The 22,019-nt window shown below is 43.9% G+C and overlaps 1 protein-coding gene across 4 annotated transcripts in view; it reads right to left on the bottom strand.

Annotated features, from left to right (window-relative positions):
* Positions 1 to 495: 495 nt before the first annotated feature.
* Positions 496 to 22,019, bottom strand: part of SLC35F4 (solute carrier family 35 member F4) — a 118,958-nt gene continuing 97,434 nt past the window's right edge. For all 4 annotated transcript variants that reach the window (XM_064659533.1, XM_064659535.1, XM_064659534.1 and 1 more), the window contains 6 exons: positions 18,763 to 19,060; positions 10,896 to 11,115; positions 5,151 to 5,276; positions 4,252 to 4,444; positions 2,516 to 2,605; positions 496 to 949 (listed from right to left, as the gene is read on the bottom strand). In XM_064659533.1, coding sequence (XP_064515603.1) covers positions 708 to 949; positions 2,516 to 2,605; positions 4,252 to 4,444; positions 5,151 to 5,276; positions 10,896 to 11,115; positions 18,763 to 19,060 — 1,169 coding nt within the window. In that variant the 3' untranslated portion in view covers positions 496 to 707. The remainder of the gene's footprint in view (positions 950 to 2,515; positions 2,606 to 4,251; positions 4,445 to 5,150; positions 5,277 to 10,895; positions 11,116 to 18,762; positions 19,061 to 22,019) is intronic.

Raw genomic sequence — 22,019 nt, 5'->3', positions numbered from 1 at the left:
GGATGCTGGCAGTCTGGGGTTTTCCATCTCTCCTGAGAAGCTTGTTGTGTAGCTGGGAGTGCAGCTTTTCTGCAAAAAAAGAGATGAATAAAACCATTTTTGGCTTTACCAAAGGCATCCAAATCCCAGCACCAATTCTAGAAAGGTGGTGTTAGAAAGAGGCACAGCTCAGCATGGTTTGGGATGGAGGCTTCATGTTTTGCTGATATTTTCTGATAATAATTCCAAATGTAAACGAGAACATCAGGGTCTTTCACAAATGAATTCTCAAAAATGCCAGGAGAGGTTTGAAATGGTTTTCCAAACCTAGTACTTTGATGAAAAGCCACCTTATTAAAGGCAAGTCGAGATGTTCAATTCTGAGATTTGGCTGGAAATATCCAAGATTTGTATCCTTGAGAATGCCTCTCCTTTGGCAAGCAAAAGGAGATAAATGATGTAAACTTGATCCACATTTTAAACCCACCACTTCACTGAGACGCCAGCAGAGATGTCTTTTTTATTACAAAACATTTTATTGTAGTTATTTACACCCGTTCCTCGATAAGTGTATAAATGTAAACATTTATTATAGATGTATTTCTCTTATCTTACAGTCCATCCCTTGTTCAGGTTAAATGTCATTTTTTTTTAAGCATACAGGTGGTGAGGGGATTTCAGCTATATTCACAGAATATACATCTGCGTGCAGGGGAGGTCCACCAGCCCTAAGCCAGTGGTATAGACACTGTCCCGTTAGCTCTGCTCCTGCTCCTCGTGTGTACGCTGGACTCTGTGATCTCGTCGGCGTGATCCTCACTCTTCTTCTCCTTCAGGCTGTTGATGAACCTCAGGGTTATCTCATCCCATTCCTCGGGGAGCAGCATGAGCAGGAACCCGATGCAGATGATGATGGTGGCTCCCAACCTCACCACGCTGAAGATCATTTTGTGCTTCACCAGATCCACGGCTGCGGGGAAGGAAACAACAACAACAACAACATCAAACCAGCAGTGGGATGTGTCACCAAAACCAGGATAAATCAAACTCTGTAGCTATTTTTTTTAGTATTGGAAAGCAGGCATTACTTTATTACCTTGTTATTTCTATACGTTTATATACTTCAATAATAATCTATTACTATTATTATCGAGGTGCTTGTGGGGTCACTCCACCAGACACACACACCCACTTTCAATACTTTTCACTATTTTATGCATTTTTAGCAAACAAAGGAATTAATGTTCATTGGCCATAAATTTCATAATTCTCTTCATCAATTAGTATTCTATCTTCTATTGGTTATTGATTGCTCGCTTCACATGGTAATTAATCCGCATTTTCAGTCTTTTTGTTATCTTTTTTCCCAGACAGAGAGTTTCAGCACAATTGCTGAATTGTCTTTGTTAGTTTTTTCCTTGTCTCTGATTTCCAACAGATGGATGATGGCATCAGAGCAGCCTGGCACGTCTCTGTGACCCGTGTGCTGCACTCTGGCTGTGACAGTGGCCGTGTAGCTCTCAGATCTTCAGAATGAGCAGCTCCCTCAGTTCAGAGAACATCTTTGACCTGACAGCACAGTACTGGAAGTGCCATATCTCTTCCATCCCTCACCACCTCATGCAGGCTCTGAGGAAGCCTTGTGGGATCCAAGCCTCAAGGTTTCCATGTGAAAGGGTCTATGAGGAGCAGCTGAGGGAGCCGGGGGGGCTCAGCCTGGAGAAGAGGAGGCTCAGGGTGACCTTCTCACTCTCTAGGACTCCCTGAGAGGAGGTTGTAGGCAGGTGGGTGTTTGCCTCTCAGGTAACGAGTGACAGAACAAGTGGAAATGGCCTCAGGTTGGATATTAGGAAATATCTATTAATTGAAAGAATGGTTAAGGACTGAAACAGGCTCCCCAGGGAAGTGGTGGAGTCACCATCCCTGAAAGTGTTCAAAAAGTGAGTAGACGTGGCACTTCACTATATGGTTAAGTGGCCATGGGGGTATTTTTTTTAAGGTTTGACTTGGAAGTCCAACCTCCAATCTCCTTGGAGATTTTGGAGGTCTTTTCCAACCTTAATGAATCTATGATTCTGTGACTTCTTCTCTGAGAGGGAAGGGACTTTATGGTAACTCTTTATCTTCAACAGTTTGCACCAGCAGAATGTTTCCTTGGGCTGCACAGACCAGGGACTGGGAGAGAGCAGCACGTGGGTCAGAGAGCTGGAGTCGGTGCCTCCCAGACCTACAACCAGCACCAAGAGGGCACCTGAGCCCTTGGGCAGCCTCCTTCAGGTACTGACTGTTCTGCAGCTCTGACCTGCATCCCCCTAAAAATAGATGTTTCTTTGAAAACATGCTCAAATCCCAGGAGCAGCGAGGCTGAGAGGGTGGAAGAGCAGAGGCAGAGGCTGTTCAACAAGACAGGACTCTGGAATAAATTTCCACGTATACCCCCTGCCCTGATGACAACAGATTTCAAGTATTTGGACAATAAACTGCTTGTGCTATCTGTGTGCCTGTGGGCTTATTTTTCCACCACCAGCCATGGTACCTGCATTTCCAGGGACGCTGAGCACTGTGCCGATGGAGATCAGGATGGGGTATGTGAGCACGACACCAACGTTAACCAGGATATTGAAAGCTAGGGAAAAACAGAGCAAATCATACATGATTACAGGGAAAAACACTAGAGTGAGGTATTTCTCTTCCACTTGACCCTACAAGTGTGATATCAGTATCCACACCACAATTACGTAGTTGTCACAAAGTGAGTGATTTTGGTTTTTTTTTTTAGGAGTGTGAAATGAAGGGAAGTTCTGAATGGTGTAATGGGAAGGGCTGGATGGCCTTTCACAAACTGTAATACCAAGGTTATCACACTCATATTTCATGGCTTTTCCCAAGCTTTAATCAGATACAAACAACCTGTTTTTGCTGCCAGAAACCTTCATTTGTTCCCCTACCAGAAGGGTGGTGATCCCAGCTTGCCCTCTTGGCTGAGGCTGTGATGTCCTTGTCTCAGTGGGACATTTCCCTGACAAAAGGCTGCACACCCTCCACCTGGACCACACCCTGAAGGTGACAGCAGCAGGAACTCATACTCTAAAGGACACTAAACACAATTAGCTGATGAATTTAACTGCAAACTAAGCAGACTGGGGCAAGACCAAGGCCTTGATGCCGTGTTGAAGGCAAAATGAAATCTGACAGAAATACAAATATTCAACATCTTAAACTTATGGATTAGTTTTGTTTTTTTTTTACATGACAGCATTACCAGCCAGCTACAATTTCCTTGGGAGATCAAAAGCAAGCTGCAGAAACTTCCAAAAATTTTCTTCTGGTCACTCAGTCCTGCTGCTGAGTCCCCTACATAAAAGGAGCACAGGGTTGCTCCTCCTTGTCTGCTCCATGAGGTTGTTCCCTCATGGCTGGGTTTATACACTTTGGTAGATTGATGGGTGATAAATTAGCCCCGCTTTTTGTCCCTCAGGTGCTCACAGAGGAGCTGAAATTCTGGTTCAAGGCGCTCACAGAGCTCAGCTGTCAGCCCAACCATGTCTCAGGACGGGCGGTGTACCAGGCATTCTCTTTGCTTCCATTTGATAAACGTGTAGTGGAGACAGAAACCTCTTCAATTATGAAATAACAGAGACTTTACTAAAGGAAAGGATGTTGTTATATCTGGAAATTAAAACACCCCCAGGCTGAATCCAACAGATACTGTGCCTGGCTGGAGAATGGCAATTGTGGCTCAGGAAGAGGGAGAGTTATGGAAGGGCTGTGTGAGCCTTGCCCAGCACCTGCAGCACCCACAGAAAGGTGCCCCAGCACTGGGGATCCATGTGTCAGTGCACAAACACCCCACAGAGTGTGCCAGGAAGACACTGAGAACACACAGCCCTTTGAAATGTGATTTAGAGCAGTCAGGTTATTCCAGAGACAGGGGAATTGGTGTGGGACTACAGTAGGGATGAAAAAGTGAACCATTAGTGTGGCTGCTTCATGTTTACTCCCTGCTATTATTATCACTATTAATTATTAATTATAATTATAGCTTATATCTTAATTATTAATTATATATTAATTGTTAGTATTATTTAATTAAGAATAATGAAAAATATAAATCATTTCCAAGGAGTACCAATTTGCACTGGGACCAGACTTAATCTGTGAGAGAGCTCTGATGTTTAGGAGGACAGGGGGGAATTGTTTGTGCCAGAGGCTAATTTTGTATTGGTGGGGAGAAAAGAGCTGGAAAAATGAGTATTTTTTTTTATCACATACCTAACCAGAGGCCAGCTACTCCACACAGGTAACCCCAGGGCACAGCAGAGAAAGGGTACCAGTACTCCACTTTTGTAAAATACAGTATGATTGGAGTGACAGAGATGAAGATGAAATTGAAAAAGCCCAGGGTAGACACAAAATGAGCTGCTTCCCCGAAGTTTGCACTTCCAAGGAACATTTTGAACAAAACCTGCAAAGGAGAGGAGAGAGGAGGGGTTTAGAAGTCATGACAGTTCATGGGAGCAAAGTTCTCCTGCACAAATTCATTACCGACGTGAGCAAACTCTGTAGCTGGGAGGCAAATTCTGATCCCACTACAACAAACTCCAAAATTTACACCCACTTCACCCTCCTCAAGCCGAAAATAAACACAGCCACGCTCAGCCCAACCTGTTTCTGAGACATGGCTCTGCCTTTTCCATCCCTCACTTCCAGAGCAGCCACTGCTTCCAAGCATTCTCAAATGTGCTGAGCTCACACCAGGGCTCCAAGCCCAGCAGGAGCCCAGCATGTGCAGTGCAGGGGTGAGCCCTGAATTCCCACTTGGGGAAAACAGCACATCCCACATCCAGGCTCTCCATTCTGCACGTGGAAAGTCCCTTTGGAACAGTGTTTTTAAATGGCATTGGCATGATTAAAAAATTATCTTAAACTCCTTATAGCATAGCAATGAAGATTTCATTAAAGACTCATAAAGCAAAGCCACCCCGAATATTTGGCAGGTGACAACTAATTACTCTCATGGTGGATTTCCTGACGTGGTGACATCACCTGTTCACAACATGAATGATGCAGGAAATAAAACATTTATTTTACAGCCACACTCTTTGTACTTGTGCATATCTAACAGCTGATAATAGTGAATATAAGAACCCAAACGAACAGTCGTGACCTACCTTATACAAGGCAGATGTGGAGGCTGATCCCACAGCATATGCCACCCCAATGATTGAATCTCCCTGGAAACCATCTGCATATGCCATCATCACAATTCCTGTGATTGCCATGATTGCTGCAACTATCTGCACAGACAAAGCAAAGCAGTGTAAAGCTCAGAGCTACTTCAGCCTGTGGGAAGAGATCCTCACTGCGTGGGGGTCTCATGAGTGTCACTGGCTAATTTCTCTGACTTGGAGCTTTCTTGTTTTCCCTTAAATGGGAAAAATTATGGGAGAGATGTGAAGCATAATGAAAAGTGTGAGCACTGGTAGTGGTATGGATCTATAGCATTGCAAATTCTGCTGGGACCTACTGACAGGACCTGCACCATTACCTGTTTTATCAGCTAAACATTCCCTTTGGAGAGATGGCTCCAAGATCAAGAAATTCTAAGACATTGTGTTCCATTATGCAACAAGAGAAGTATTTAGCAACACCCCAAATTTGACTTCAAATACAAGCATTAGATGGCCAAACTTCCTGGACATTAGTCCAGGGGAATGACTCCTGTCTTGTGGAATGCCAGAGTACCACCGGGAGCTTTTCCAGCCTGTTCTGGCCAGCTTTCTTGGACAGACATGACCTAGTTTCTCCATGAAGCCTTTACCTTTGTGCTTAGGTTTCTGGCCTCATTTGGAAATCTCAGACAGGGCATCTAAGAGGCTTCAGAGAAAAAGAACAGGAATAATTAACTACACCATGTCTGAAACCCTGAGTCCTGACTCTAAGGACCTTAAGGAAGTGATAGCGAGCCCAACATGTTTTATTCTTTGGAAAACTCCCCCTCTCCACCTAATTGCCCTCAGCATGTAAATAAGGAGTGGGAATTTCAAACACAATGAAGACCCAACTTCCAGGGAGTGCAGAGGAAAAGGTGTTTCCTGAGCCAGTGTATAATTCCTGAACCAACACCAAAGGGAGATGGGCACTTGCTTCTTGGAAAACATCACTGAACTCCAATTAAGAAATATTTGGTACTAGACAAACCTAAGCTTCACATGCTTCAGCCCACAGACTTTAAAGGCATCTTGATCCAATCATGTGCCCTTCTGCAGAGAAGCTTGACTTTCAGAGCTCACAGTTTGACCAAGAGTCCCAGAAAACCCATTGATACTCCTACCAAGCACTTGTGAGCCAGACTGAGGCAGTGAACACAAAAATCCCACAAAACAATTTCAGCAGAGCCAGTCCCATGATTCAAGGGACACACAGGACAGGGACAAACACCTGACCCAGGTAAAAGTGTCCATACATGGGGAGACAATGGGAAACTCCCAGAGTAGAGACTACAGGTAGAAATGTTAGGGCTCCTAAATTCATAGGTACCCAGGCCAACATCTTCCCAGAGGAACTCATCTCCTGGTTGCAGCTTTAATTACTTCCCCCTCACCATTATCCCTGTTTTACCAGTACCTGAGGCACACTGTTACCCCCCTGGCATTGCAGTGGCTGTGCCAAAGGCAGTCAAAAACCACACTGCATGTCTGTGTTCCACCTTACTTCCATTTAAAACATCCAAGCTCCAAGATACAGGTCCACAAAGCTGCCATCTAAGCCTGAAGATATCACTGATACCTCCAAATTCATCATGAAATGGCACCTGAAACCCAAGTCCCCCAGCTTAATGATGTGGGCTGGAGTCACTTGTGTAATCACAGTCTCTCAGTGGTTTGATGAGATCTGAAAGGGCTTTAGCAAGAGGGGACCAAGGCAGCTTCCCTCCTCTCCTTCCCAGGATAACACATCCCAGCAGTCAGGCCATCCTGAGAGACTCCACAGAAGTCTCAGCTTTGAAGCAATGCTGAATTACACCGAGGACACCTCAGACATCCATGGCCTCTCCTCTCAGTTTCCAGAAGCCCCCCTTTCCCTACTCCACTGCCTGGCTGGGTTCCTTGCAGGCTGCACTAAACACCTTGCCTTGCACATAATTCAGATGCAGCATTTCAGCTGTCAGCTGGAATATTTCAGCTGGAATGTTTCATGCAGTGTGTCTCACAAGGCAAACCAGAAGAGTCCAGTGCAGTTAACCCCTCCGTCCAAGGGAAAGGATCAAGATCTAATTCTTAGAACACCCATCTCTCAGTTCTTTCCTTGTGTTAGTGAAAATTAGTAGATCCATCATCTCCAACAGCAGAGTCTTCCTATTGGGAAAAAACTCCTTCCCAGTCTGACTACACCGAATTTAGAGAGCCAGTTTCCTAATTTAATCAAATATTTAGAAAGCCAAGAATGCTTTTTTCCCATTTATTTTTCCTGAAACAACTAAAATGATGGACACATATGGGGTAAAACCACCCCATGAGACATCCAATAAGTAAGACCTGACACTGAAAACAGCAAGAACAATGTTTAAGTTCCATGTTCAGAGCTCCTCCTGCACTTCACCCACCACAGCATCAGCAGAGCTGACCTCTGTCTGGCAACCCTCAGGTGTTTGCTTTAGAAACCTGAGAGCATATCCTGTGCTGCTCCACACTGACAAGCAGCAGCAAGGTCACAGGGAAGCAAAGATGGTTGTTGCAGCTGCCAGCTCATTAAACAGGGCTTTTAATTAATGGAGGAGTGTAGTAACTTGCTTTTGAAGCCTCCTAGGTACAGAATGAAATTAGCTTCCCTCTTTTTTTCCTGGGAGAGAGCAAGGCCAACCAACATTTTACTCAGAAACACTTTTTTTCCCCCCATGTAGAGCACAGCAGAAAACGAGGTGTACTTAAGAATCACAGAATCACAGAATGGTTTGGGTTGGAAGGGACCTTAAAAATCACCTAGTTCCAATTCCCCTTCCACAGCCAGGGACACCTCCCACTAGACCAGGTTCCTCCAAGCCCCATCCAATCTGGCCTTGAACACCTTCAGGGACATGGAAGAAACCTGCCCCCAGGGTAAAGTCAATATTTTCAAGGGAGAAAAATGTCCACAAATCTCTCTGTACCTACCTAATAAACACTGATTACACTTCACAGATGAAACCCAACCAAGGGCTCAAACATGCAAACATATGAGCATATGGCTAAATCTGAGCAACACAGGCCAAGAACTACTCAAATATGCAAAGTCTTTAAAATATTTGTGCTTGTTCTGAGCCAAAGCTTAACACTTAGCCTGACATGGTCCACCACTAAACCATGTCCCTAAGCACCACTCTACATGTTTTTTGAACACTTCCATGGATGGTGACTCCATCACTTCCCTGGGCAGCCTGTTAAATGCCTGAACATCCTTTCTGTGAAGAAATTATTCCTAATATGCGTTCTAAACCTTCCCTGGCACAACTTGAGGCCATTAGCTATGTAGTCATGGCTGTATCTGTCCTTCCCAGCTGAATACTCTTTCTCCAGCTGGTGTTTCTCTCTCGTGGTTTGAGTGCTACAACTTCTCCAGTGAGGGCACAAGGCTCTAATTGCAGAACACACACTCCAGGTAACTCAAACACAGCCAGAGCAGCCTTTCTGCAGCCATTAAATGCTTCCATGGGTGGGATTAAGCCATACCATAAGGTGGCCATCAAGTCAGGTTTGTCTTTAGACAGCATATCTAAAAATCCAGCCCCGCAGCCTGGCCAGGGGCTGCTTTCCAGCCGTGCAGGAGCGCTGTGCCACGGGATAGGAGAGATCCAAATGCCTGTGGGCATCCATGGGCAGTCTGGACACTGCCTGCAGCCACACCAGCTGGGCAGGGAGCTGGGAATCTGCTGCAGAGCCACTGAGGCTGCTGGTTCTCTTTCAGGCAGATGAAAGTGGTCTCAGGTGAGACACAGACGTGCCTGATGGCTCCAAAGCTCTGGGAGAGTTGGTAGGAGCTGAGTTCCTTTGAAAAGCTGGCTGAGCTCCCGGGTGCTGAGTGCTTCTACAAAAAATGGCTCAGAGGATATGATTAAGCCCTTATTTCTTTCTGTCTCCTTATTGTCCAAATAACTCAATTACCCTTGCTCTGAGAGGCTGTGGTGAGAGCAGAGGAGGCATTCAAAGCACAAAAGGCTGGGGCTGTGCTGCTTTGTTGTATTTTAGCTCTCAAACAGTCTCCTGTGTGGTTATTAACATCATTAAGTGTTACTCTGGCTGCTGGAAAAATGCTGTGATTTACCTTTGCAGCAATGGGTATCCAGAATCTGCCTCAGCAAAACTCAGTTTCTTTTATGTGCAGAATTTGCTGCTCACTTTTCCTGCTGGGTTTTTCTTGTGTGAACCCCACGGTGTTTTACAGCATTAATACTAATGCATAATTGTAGCAACCTTTTTTTAGGCAGTGAAAAACAAGTAATAACTGAAAATAGCTTTTATTTCTAGGTTTCTTTAAGAGGGCAGGCTAAGAAAACACAAGAGCTATGCTTGCTCTTCTAGGAAGATGTTGCTTTGAGACAAAAATTACCTCAAAGGGTACAAAATTTCCTATTTTTTCAGCTGGGACCTGAGATGACCGAGGGGCAGAGGAGGGAATTACTGTTCCTGTTATTTCTGTAGAGAAGAACTGAGGATTTTAAACCTTGCTTATTCTTTGAATTAGTCATCAGTAGTCTGAGGGGAGGTTACATTCATCCTATGCTTCTGTATGTTAAGTTTTATATGAAACAGGCTTTAGCACTGCAAGGTGGAATGTCCATGTCCTTACCTTCAAGGGCACCGTGGTTGAGGGTGAAACACAGGTTCACCTCCTCAACTTGGCAAGCACAGTGCTCTGCTCAGTGTGCTGGTGGCTGCTCCAAGAGCCAGATGAGATGCCTGTACACCAGAATGCCTTTTCCTTTCATTTCTGAACCCTTCTATCAGACTATTTGTTAAAAAAAAAAAAAAGCTGCTGTGCTCATTTAAAAAAAAAAAAAAGTTTACTTAGACGAGGTCCTGATCCATCACACTTTCCATGGATCTTAAATCCAACAGCTGGTGGCATTTTCTGATCACAGGCATCACACCTGGCCACAAACAATCCCTAAGGAATTTCAAGGCTCCTGATGGTTCACTCAGAATCATCAGGCCTTGAACCATTTCAGAGGAGGAATCTATATCAGCAGAACTGTTGGAAATCCTCATTACTCCTTATCCAATGTTTAACCCAGCTGTATGTCAGGAGTTCTGTGTGTGCAAAATTACAGGGAACACGCTGCTTTCCCCAGATCCAGGCACACAGCATTTTGTTTGAGTTCTCTTTTTCCCAATTTTTGCAGGGTCCATATTACTGCCAGTGAGTCCTGTAACACTTTAGTGCAAAATACAACGTCACACTAAACAGTTGTGCTCCTTTTAAACCAATTTTGGCACATGCACGTGGATATGAGTGTGTAAAAAGTACTAGGGTAGCATAAGAAAAATAGGTAAGACAGTGAAAACAGCTGCCTAGCCAACAAGGAATAAAACTGCTTTGGTCAGAACCTAAGCATTCATCACTAAGTTTAAAATAAAAGTAACTAAACTTCAGCATTGTAAGCCAAGACAGAGTGGGTTTATGTGAAAGTGGAAGTCTTTCTGTTTTAATTTATCATGTTACGCTTTAGCTGTAATAGCTTCTTGAAATTCCCCACCTCTGGAGTCTGAGATCTCTAGGTGATCTTAAGGCTTAGATCTCCATAATAAAAATAAAATGAGAAATGGTTTCATGGCATATCTATACCACAATGCAGCAGTGCTATGGCAGCACAATGGCTTATGGATTTAAGTGCAATCTTACGAAAACAAGAGAGAGTGGAAAACAAGGCACATCATTACCCTTGCTCCCATGAACCTGTCTTTCAGCACAATCCAAGAAAGCAAGAAGACAAAAGCTTTGTTACAACAGAAGAGGGCAGAGACATCTGTGGCTGTCAGCTTCTTTAAAGCCAGTAAATACAGGTAGTTAGTCAAAGTCCACAGAATAGAAAAGGGAGCAGTCCTTTTAAGAAAGAGTTTCAGCGTCAGACCATCTTCACCAAAAATCCGACTGCATTCCCTACGAAAAGAAAAGAGTTTCAGTCTCAGCCAGGATTTTCCTGAGCGTTCACTCCAGCACAACAAACATTCATTAGACTTTTATCGCATTCAATTAAGTGCTTTTCCTACCTACTCCTTTGCACCCATGAGAATCCATTATTTAATTCACATAGAGGAAATAACCCACAATCTTCTTAAAACAGCAATTTCGCAAATAGAAAAGGAGTAACTTACCTGGAATAATCACACTCTGAGCAACAATAATCCCAGGGACTCACACACAGAAATGAAGGTTATCTATAATGCTCTGACAGTTCCCAGACTCTGCCTTCCAGGCCATGAGCACAGGGATTATAATCACCATTTTTTTTACTCTGTAGCTTGCCAGTTTTTTCTTGCATTGCTCCAAACCCTGCTTTTATTCTTACTGAAATATATTCTCACCTATAGCCAAGTAAGCTTTAAGAATTGCCTAAAGATACTCAAAAATACTGCCAGACACATCACCATGGTGGAGAAGTGAGACACCAGGCAGTGGGACCGAGCCAGGCAAACAGCAGTGTGAGAGATGGAAGGAAAAGGGAGGGAAGGAAATTTAATACCTTTATTTTAATATACAGTGAAAAGTTTTGCTTGCTAAGAGACAGTTCCTTGTGGATCAAATTGCAAACAAAATCTCTAGTTTCCCAGGCACTGTGTCACACACAGCTCCAGTGAACTGTTTGCTTCTTAGGATTTCAAGAAAGAGAAGGGTCAGCTCAGCAGACATTGCTCTTGGGGACAGCTGTCCTGTGCAAAGTGGTACCTCATGGGCTGAGAAGAGACAGGACTCCAGCATGCAGGTAGACTAAAGGCACATGGAATCCTGGAATGGTTTGGGTTGGAAGGGACCTTAAAGACCATTTAGGTCCAATCCCACTGCTGTGGGCAGGGGCACCTTCCACTAGACCAGGTTGCTCCAAGCCCCCATGTTAGACGCAACCTGGCCTTGAACATTGCACCCCTCCTGAAACATCTCTACCTTTCTCAAACTGGGAAGGACTTTTTCAGCAACTCCACTGTCTGTATTCTTGGTTAAAGGTATTCCTGAAGATATTCCTGGTACGTTTCCCTTTCTTGACACGAGAGGCTCTCTGGCACACCTGTTTGAAACATGAGAGGTCCCACAAGGGAACACTTCATACAACCCAAACACCAAGGGACTGAGGCAAGGCACCACCAAACTGCAGCATGTGAAGGGGCTGATCTAAATGCCAAGAGGCCTCAGGGCTCCAAAGTGTTCACAGCCAGACATGGCTGTGTTTGGAAGATTGCTAAAACACTCATTACGCAGAACTAATCAGTAAATTCAAAGATTGCCCTGCAACATGAAGTCAAAAACACTTGTTATTTGGGGGGGGAAGTGGTGTGATAATTATCCTGATCTGGAAGACAAAACAGTTTTCAGGATGCATTAACCATTTTTAGTAATTCTTGAGAATTCTGCTGTTAAAAACATTACCTTTTTTACTATTAAGAGTGGAAATCATCACTTGTTTTGAGGGAAGCAGAATAATAACATCTATGTAAAAAAAGAGATCAGCTACATCCTAACCTAAATGATTCTATGAATCTACTTAATAACCACTCGTTCTCTGCTGCTGCTAAGACAACCTGGGGTACAAAGCAGCCATTTCTGGTAATAACAAATTACATTCTCAAAGCCTATGACAGGGTGTCCAACAAGTTAACACTCAGGCAGGCAGATCTGCTAATTATCTCCTTCACTCTAGTTGACCTGGATGCTCTCAGAAGTTAATCTGTTCCCCAAAGATCAGGATAAAATCGTTTCAAATAGAAAAAAACCCAAACCAGCCAGTGGTGTGTATCATTTATCTGAGATGCAAAGCAAATACTCAGTGAAGCAAATAAATTAATGCTTAACTTGACTGCAGGCTTTTGTATCACTGATTTCAACAGAAGTTAGAGGTGATGAGTTCCCCTCTGTGAGAATGGACTCAGTGGCAGCACTTCAATTGTTCCTTGTCATGCAGATATTAGCAGTTTATGTTTAAAAGATGCTTCCCTTTGAGACTTAGGTGGTTGCAGAGGGTGATTTTGAGCTCAAACTACATCTCACCTCAAGACAGGTGGATGCACCATGGCTGTGTCACCACCACTACATGACACCAGAGCCAGGATGGTCCATCTACTGGCAAGAAGAGCTCTGTGTTGTGAACTACAGACCAGTGTGGAACCTGCTCTCTCCAGCCCAGTGGGAATTCTGGTGCACAACTGGATCATTACACGGTTGTAAATCCAATCTGCCTCAGAAGCTGCCAGGATCTTGAAGGAAACAAGCTTGTGCTGTGCTAAAACAAGAGAGGAAAGGTGCCTGGGCTGTCCACAGTGATGCAGGGCACTGTCAGGTACCCAGAATGGGTGAGGTCTTGTTGTCCTGCACACAGACAAACCCAGGGCAGAGTCATGAGGATGGAGTACAAAATGCCCCAACAGTGTGAATCCTCGAAGGAGGAAGGTTCAGTGATTATTATTCTGTGTTGGACTCGGGGCTGGTCAAAGATTTGGGAGAGGCAATTGTGTCAGCCTTGACAATGTCACTGTGAGTTCCCAGGAGCAGTGGGAGGGATGAGCAGAGATTCTCAGCTAGGAAAAGAAATCTGGAAATGTTTCACAGGCCCCGGGCAATGGGCTGTTTAAGCAGATGGAAGAGCCTCCATCACACACAGCAGTGTACAGTGACCAGACAAAACAGGGGCCCGTGGCTCCTCAGCTCTCAATTAAGAAAATACAGCAAAGACTGTGACAGGGTCCTGCCAAACAAGACAGAGACTTGATGAATTCACCTCTGTGCCTAGGAGAGCTCCATGAATAATGCTCAGACAATGAGGAAATAGGGCGAATGCTTTATTTTCCTAGTCATGGCTACAGCAGATTGCCTGGGGCTGTGTGAGGGCTGGGTGCTCAGTGGTTAGCTCAGCCTCTTTGACATGCAACTAAAATTAAACTTGCAGGAGTCATCAGACACGACAGTGATTGAAATCCCGGGCTGAGGAGAGAGGGCTCCCAGGACCCCCCCCACACACACTGGTAGTATCTGCAGGCTGTTGACTTAAAGGCACAGACACGTCTAAGGACAGCTGACCCTGAAACTATGACACAAACTATTTCCAAATGCACAAGGAGTCTATTTAAAACCTGCCCTCTCACACAAATAGTTCTTTTGATTTGCAGGTAGCCCTGAGCCATCAGCTCTGGGCAGCGTGCCATGCTCTCAGGAATTACAGCCCCTCAGGCAGTCGTGTAGCTTTGCCTCTGGCACCCCCTAAATAGCTTGTGTGGCCTCTTAGTCATTCTGACACCAACCCCTGCACAAGAATGGTTTTGTTCACCCCTGCCACACAGCAGCCTTTGGAGTGAAATCCAGCAGCTGGTTTTAGACAGCTCACAGGAAAAACAGAGCAAACAGGCTGGAGTGATGGGAATACCGTGAGTGGAATTACATCACCCGGGCTAGAACTTGGCAAGACCTCCAGTAACAGTAGGGCAGCACCATGGCATCTTCTGTGAACACAAGTCATTTGGTCCTTCTATCTAAATGATGGCATCTGCAGCAATAAAATACCTCCCAGCTCCATTGCAGGAGACAGGCACCAGGCAGAGTGTGGTTAAGCACACTGGTCAATTGTTTTCCAGAATCTGAACATTAGGAAAGAGCATGACCAGCTGCACTGGTCTGGTCAAGAGCTGGAGCAAAAGGAAAGGGAATTCTGTGTAAAACCCTCACATCAGCAGTGCTTGGCTCAGGGGGCAGCACCACAGGAATGCTGTCTCCCACAGGAATGCTGTCTCCCACAGGAATGGTCCATGGGAAGCCTAGTTTTGTGCTGAAGGTCTTCCTCCCTACTGCTGAGACATTCTGGGTTGGAGCAGCTTCAGGCATCGGACATCCACATCTCTCCTCTGAAAAGCCTTTGCAGTGAAGACCTGGATTTGCAGTGTTATTCCATAAGTGGCTGAGGAAGTTGGCCTGAGCTACTGCTGCAACACAGAGGGAGAGACTTGTGGGTGATGACTGCAAATACCAGCTACTGAAGGCTCAGTTTTTACTTCAGGTGATGCTAACTTCCTGTTATCCTGCCTGCTCTTCCCAATGTTTTTGTGTTCATTAAACATTACACCTACCAGCACTCTCCCCAGTCAGTGCCTCAAGGCTGTGGAGTTCCTGTAGCACTGACCTCAGCTGTTACACCATGGATAGATCCTGGCAGGAAGCTGCTGGATATCAGTGTTTGTCCTTGAGAAGACAAGACAGCGGGTGGGGAGGCAAAATTTATTGACATGGAAAACGTCACCCACCTTTTGTTAAAATCACAACTCTAATAGGATCCTAAGTCAAGTCTGTGCAGTGATTTCTGCTGTGGCAAATCGTGGCAGGATTAAGCTTCCTACTGCTGTGCTTCCTGAGCTTCAGACCATTTCATCCACCAGGAATGGAAGTTTCAAGCTCTTTATGTGGGACATGCCTTTTATTTACAATACTGAGGGAATACCAAGAGATGTGTCTTCTGCCTCAAGACAACCAAGATAATTCAATGAAATGCAGCAGGGAGTTCATAACTCTGAGTTACTTTCTAAGACCACGGTATTGAACTTCTAAGGTAAAGTGTGAAAGGTAAGGAACACAAAAGTTATAATCTCAAATATTATGATAATAGAATCACACAATGATTTTGGTTGAAAGGGACCTTTAAGGCCATCTCATTCTGACTCCCTGCCATGGGCAGGGACACCTTCCACTGTCCCAGGTTGCTCCAAGCCCCATCCAACTCGGCCTTGAACTCCTCCAGGGATGGGGCAGCCACAGCTTCTCTGGGCAACCTGTGCCAGGGCCTCACCACCCTCACAGGGAAAAATTTCTTTTCAATATCCAATCTAAGCCTGCCCTCTGTCAGTCTGAAGCCATTCCCCCTCCACTCCCTTGTCAAAAGTCCATCTCTCTCGTAGCTCCTTTAGGCACTGAGTGGCCTAAACTTTTCAGGAAGCCAATCTAAAGTTGGAGATTGGGACTCCTGTCCTTCCAAGTGGGATTTATGAAAAGAACAGTGGCTCTTTACAGCTTTGCTGGCCTGGGGCAGTGCTCTGCAAGTCACTCACATGATCACTGATGTCTGCCAAGATATCACAGACGCTGTTTGCTCAGATCCACTGGGAATATCTGCTGGACAAGATGTCATATGTCTTTAAAGCTGCTAGAGAGTAACTACAACCTCCAGGAACACAATGATAAATCACCTCTGGACCCTGAGGCAAGCCTGGAATTGCTACAGGAGGGGTTTATTGACAGAAATTAGCTACTCCACAGGAATAAAACAAGCAAATCTTAAAAGCCTTGTAAGAGGAACAATACCAAGATTGCAAACCAGGCAAATATAAAACAAATTATGTACCTTTGAAAGTACCCCTGTTCTGGGCAGGAGGCTGGGTTAAATGACCTCCAAAAATTCTTTCCAAATTAAATCTGCCTATAAGTCTCTGAATTTAAAAACTACAAATGATGCTTTTTAATCATTTAAGTCATCAAAATATCAAGAGTTCATCCTGAAGAGATGTCTATCCCATATCCAAACTGAAAAAAGTTTGGATAGTTGTCAAGTTGTAACACAGCACAGACCAAATTGTTGGTCCCCATGATAAAATCATTATTTGCCAGCAGTCAATTCCTCCCTGGGATATGATTTCCTGATATATCTGGAATAAGAAATACCCTGGGAAGATGCCCATCATCTCTAACGCTGGTCTCCTGATTTCCACACATTCACAGACCTCCATGTGTGCAGAAATTCCTCTGGGTGTATAAGTATTCCAGATTTAAAAGCTGAATTCCTAACAGCTGGGGAAATGTATCAATTATTTAAGCACAGTCTTTTTATGCATTGCCCCAAATATTATGCTCAAAATTTTGCTCTGATGGAGATGTAATCCACCAACTAACTGCAGAGGATCTATCTGCAGGGATGTTTATTCACACCTTCTTCCTTATCTGCTGTGCAATTGTTATTACTTTACCCCATACCCAGAAGCCAAGCTGACACTGTTAATGTTCTCACAAACACTCCAGCAAAGATCTGAATGAAGGCATCATTAATGTACAAAGCACTGAGGTTTGCAGGGAATCACTTAATTAAGTGCAACTGCTCAATTTCAGTCACGCTGATTTGACAGAAATGATAATTCAGGGCCAAATTACATCCCAGATCCTGGCCAAAGCAGCTGAGGGAAGAATTTGGCCCTGCCACACTCCAGCCTGACAGTCACAAATTGAATTCCCTGAGTGCCCAGTGACAGCTGTGCTGAACCCTCTGTCAGCAGGAGCCAGTGATGAGCTGCACACTGGTTAATACCTGGTGGGACAGACAATTCTGCTCAAGTCACTGACATCGTTTTCAAAGCAAGTCTGCACTGGAATAACAGTCTGGTTATAACAGAATCAGGTCCCAGCTTGCAATTACCCTGTGGGTTTCTTCCCTTCTTGGGCAAGGTGTGTTATCTCTCAGCAAGCTGAGTTTTGTTCAGTTCTTTAAAGCAGCTCCTGCATCCCTGTCAGATCAGTAGAACAATGGAAGTGGAGGAGGAAGTGTGAAATTAATTGTCCCAGAATGTCATGGTACTTCCAAGCCCCGAAGACAGATTAGATGTGGTTTTCTTAAGAACTGGTGAAGCTCAGCCAGCTCTGTCCTGCTGCAGTACTGGTGGTTGGACTGGATGATTTCTTTGGGTTCCCCCCTAACCTTGTATTTCTGTGATTTCCCAGGAGCTACTGAAGAGGGATTTATAAATTTCCACCCCTGCAGCCTAATGTTGGGAGTTAGTGCTGTGGACTCCTTGGCACTGGAGGTTCAGAGTTCAACAGCATGCATCCATGTGGCATAAGGAAAGGCTGGAGTCAGAGGGATGTCTTCCCCTGACTCACAACACAGAGGAAGAGGTATTTTCACGTGGAGCCTGACAGAAGACGGAATAAAATCTCCACATCATTTCCTCAGGATGACAGGCACTCAGCTATGCCAGCTTATCCCTCAGAGCTACAGGGGGAGGAAACCAAGAGTCTGCAACCTGCTTTACCTCTTACCCCACACAAAAGAGAGCAGAGCAGGCTACCTGGATGCTCTTCCTCCATATTGTGATCCAGCAGGAGGAAAGGCCATTTTTTTTCCTGCTCTACTTGCTGAGGATAGAGAGCAAGCCATGGTCTTCCTCATGGAAAACATCCCCTCAGCTCTGAGCATCTTTCTTCTCAACTATGAGTTGGTTTGGTTGCACTTAACACTATTGTTCTATCACAAATGGGCCAGAAAAGATTAATTAATGGTCTGATCCAGACAAGAACACAAAATATAGAGACATTAGTTAATATAACAGCAGTATTATAAGCAAATTATTGACCTTTTCAACTCATTAAAAAAAACCCTTTGGCAATCAAAGTATCCATTTATTCAGCATATATCACTCATCTGTCAGCCTTCTGAGCTGTTAATGAATGAGGTTTTCTGCAGCATGACCTTTATTCTGCCTTCTGACACCAGGGGCCGAACTGAGCAGAGCAGTGATCTCAGTCCTCAGGAATCGGGTTGTTTTAAAGGGGTATTGCCACGACAGAGCCTACCTGAATTTTTTGATTGGAGACTGCTTTTCCTGTGCAGTTGCAAGGTGCCCGGAGTAATAAATGGGAAAAATCATAATGTTCCAGTTTGTTGAGAACCAAGTCATGAAAAAAGGACAGTCAAAGGTCTCAAAAGTGATTTTGACAAACTGCGTGGTCCCGACCCAGGAGGAGGAGACGGACAAAATGATCAGGAACCTCCAGATAAGCTTGAGAAATGTGGATGTGCAAGACTGGCATCGTGTCTGTCCTTCAGCTTCTTGGCTGCTGCTCTCTGTGTGCGTTTGTGTTCCTTCTTCTCCTGAAAAAAAAAAAAAAAAAAAGAAAATAATAGGAACAGAGTTGCACATTTAATGAGTGCATTCAAAACACTTAGTAAAATCTCCCCTTCTAATCCAGTCACAAATCACCCCTTGCCTTCTCCCTGTAATTCCTCTATGTCCCATAAATACTGAAATCCTGCACCAAAATACTTTAATGATACCACCTCTGTCACTCCAAGGAGGCAGGAACAAAACACGAACACAACACCGAGGCCTGAGGTAACAGTGTCACAGTTAAGCTGTTGTCACTATTTGCTTTATCAGCCCTTCTTTCCCTCTGTCAGCAAAGCTCCAAAACAAAACACATCTCTTGGAACCAACAACATTATGAAGACAATTGTGTGCATGTGTGCAACAGAAAAGCTCTTCTGAGCCTGCACTTCCAGAGCCAGGAACAAATTCTTATTATTCAAGATTTTAACTCCAGAATCACTTTTTTATTTGCAAGCAGGGAGGGGAAAAAAGGAAACAATTTGCTGGTTTTATATATCCAGGTGGAGAAAGGCTTTTTGCAATCAGTTAGTGTATTTAAATTCTTGAAGTTGAAAAAGGAAACTGGGCAAAAGTGAAGCTTGGCACATGCCTAGAAACAAACCTCTACACACAAACAAGAAGGAATCAGAAGTTATTTCCCATTTAATGTAGTGCTTTTCAGACTTAACCTGCAGACCAGTGTAGAGTTCCCAACAGAAGTGGAGAGAATTGAATCTCACTGCCTGGTGACTTGTTCTCCAACACAACTCCCAGAGAGGCAGCCCATGAACCCTACTTTGATTTCACAGACCCCATCTGGAAAAAACAAGGAGCACTAACACTGTTGCCTCATGAGCTCATGGGGCACCACTGAGCTCCAACTATTTACCCCAAATCACATAAGTTTGATAGAAGAAACAGGAAAAAAATCTTCTAAAATCCATGACCTGAAGCTATTCTTAACTGTTCCTATCAATTATCACTCACATCAACACCTGATGTGATTTATGTAAGAAATAATGTGATTTTAAAAGGAACTATAGATCCACTACAGTGGGGGCATCCACTGTCCTATATTCAACTTATATGTGACAGAGGTATCCTTTCAGACTCAGGTTTACTTTCCTTTTATATCAATGTTTCTACTACAGCCACAGAGAAATGTCAAACTGAGGTTCCAAGTTATTACTTTAGACCAACATTACACCTAAAAAAAGATTCATCATAGCAGGGAATGCATTTGTAATCAAGAATTCTCCTAACCAGGACATGGATCTTTTTGTAGTTGTAATTGTGTGATGTGGTTTTTTCCTAAAAATAATCTGTATTTGATGGCTCCATTGTTTAGTGGTGAATCAAGAATTTAAATAAAATTACAGGTTTATTAAAAACATACAGAGGATAACCAGGCACTGGTCTGAAAAGGCAAACATCCTTTTAGCATTCTTTTTGGCTGCTGAGAGAAAACAGATATTTTTATGGTACTAATAATGAGTGACATGTTCCATTAAAAGGTAAATTACAGTTTATTTGCAAGTTAGAATGGCTTTGAAAGAATATATTATGTAACATCCACTTGCAGGATTTCCTACTAAGCAAAACTACCCTGCAATTAGTCCTTCTTCAGCTAACAGTTCAAATAATCACATAATGATGCAAAAATAAGGCACTTTTATCTGTGCTTTCTATTTTTCAATTACCAAATAACAATGTAATTGCTGTTCCTACACATGACACCAGCATTAGCATTTGACTTGGATTTCCCATTCCCAGGTCTGAATGACAGGGAAAGGCACGGAAATACACACTTGTTGCAGGACCTGCCTTGGATTTAAAGACCTGTGTAAATTCTGGGCTGAGTAAATGTACAGTGGGGAGTTTCTGTAAGTGTTTAAGGAGTGGGATTCATCACATGTGATGGAGCTGGCAAATATTTGTGTACTCAGGCTAAACATATTGTCTAGAAGCCCTTTAATGACAATGGAAAGGCATGGTGAGAGGGTAGCTGATTCCATCCTCACATATATATCCAAGCTCACTGAAGACACTTATCTCTCTCTAGACTGGATATTTACATTTAATTTACATAAAATTGAGATTGATCCCCGGCCGAAGTGCCATGGAAGCTCGACAGCTGCTTTCAAAATCCATGGGATGTGCAGACCTAACTCTTGGCCAAAGAATCCAAAGGAAAAGATAAGAAATACCTTTAAAACTAATGACAGGTCTTGAACTCGAAGACACATGGTGAGGAAGCACACAGTTCATACTACAGAGATTTGAGGATTTCCAAGTCATGAAGCTGGGGCTGGAGCAAGAAAGGAATTAGCACTTGTGTTCAGACACAAAATGCTATGATAATGAGGAGGAAATAAACTGATCAGCCCAAGTGGTTGGTAAGACAGCATTTTACAATTAGCAAGGCAGCGGAAATTCTTGGTGTGTGCACTGAGATCAGACTGAAGCAAACCAAGAGACTTACCCTGGAAGAGCATAGAAACAAGCTGAGTATTCAGAAAGGATGAAATGGCAGATAAGAACACAGGTCACACTGCAGGGGACACGAGGAGATGACACTGGCCAACAGCAAACTGTGTGAAAGGCAGGAAGCAGAAATACCCCTGCGTGGTCATCTGGTCCTTAGTATAATTCTTACCTGTGATGTCTCTGTGACAAGACGGCCACAGAAAAGCCTTTTGCTTTCATTTTTCAGAAAGTGAGATGAAGAAAATCAAAACCTGCAGCTTTTCATCTGAATTCTTTTGACTATTTGGCAACTACATCCTAAAAAATAGTATTCTTTTATTTGTTTTCCTACCTGTTGGGTCAGTCCTACTTATACTTCACTGATGAGGAAGGGAAGATCAGGATAAAAAGGGAAATTAATAAATGCAAAATAAATGTTTAGAAGAGTATAATGTCAAGGCCTAAACAAGTGGCCTAAAGTCCTTTCTCAGAGAAGAT

This window comes from Pseudopipra pipra, chromosome 6 (assembly GCF_036250125.1).
Source record: "Pseudopipra pipra isolate bDixPip1 chromosome 6, bDixPip1.hap1, whole genome shotgun sequence".
Classification (NCBI taxonomy): domain Eukaryota; kingdom Metazoa; phylum Chordata; class Aves; order Passeriformes; family Pipridae; genus Pseudopipra; species Pseudopipra pipra.
Note: the sequence above shows the minus strand (reverse complement) of the source record. Positions and strands in the feature narration are given on the sequence as shown.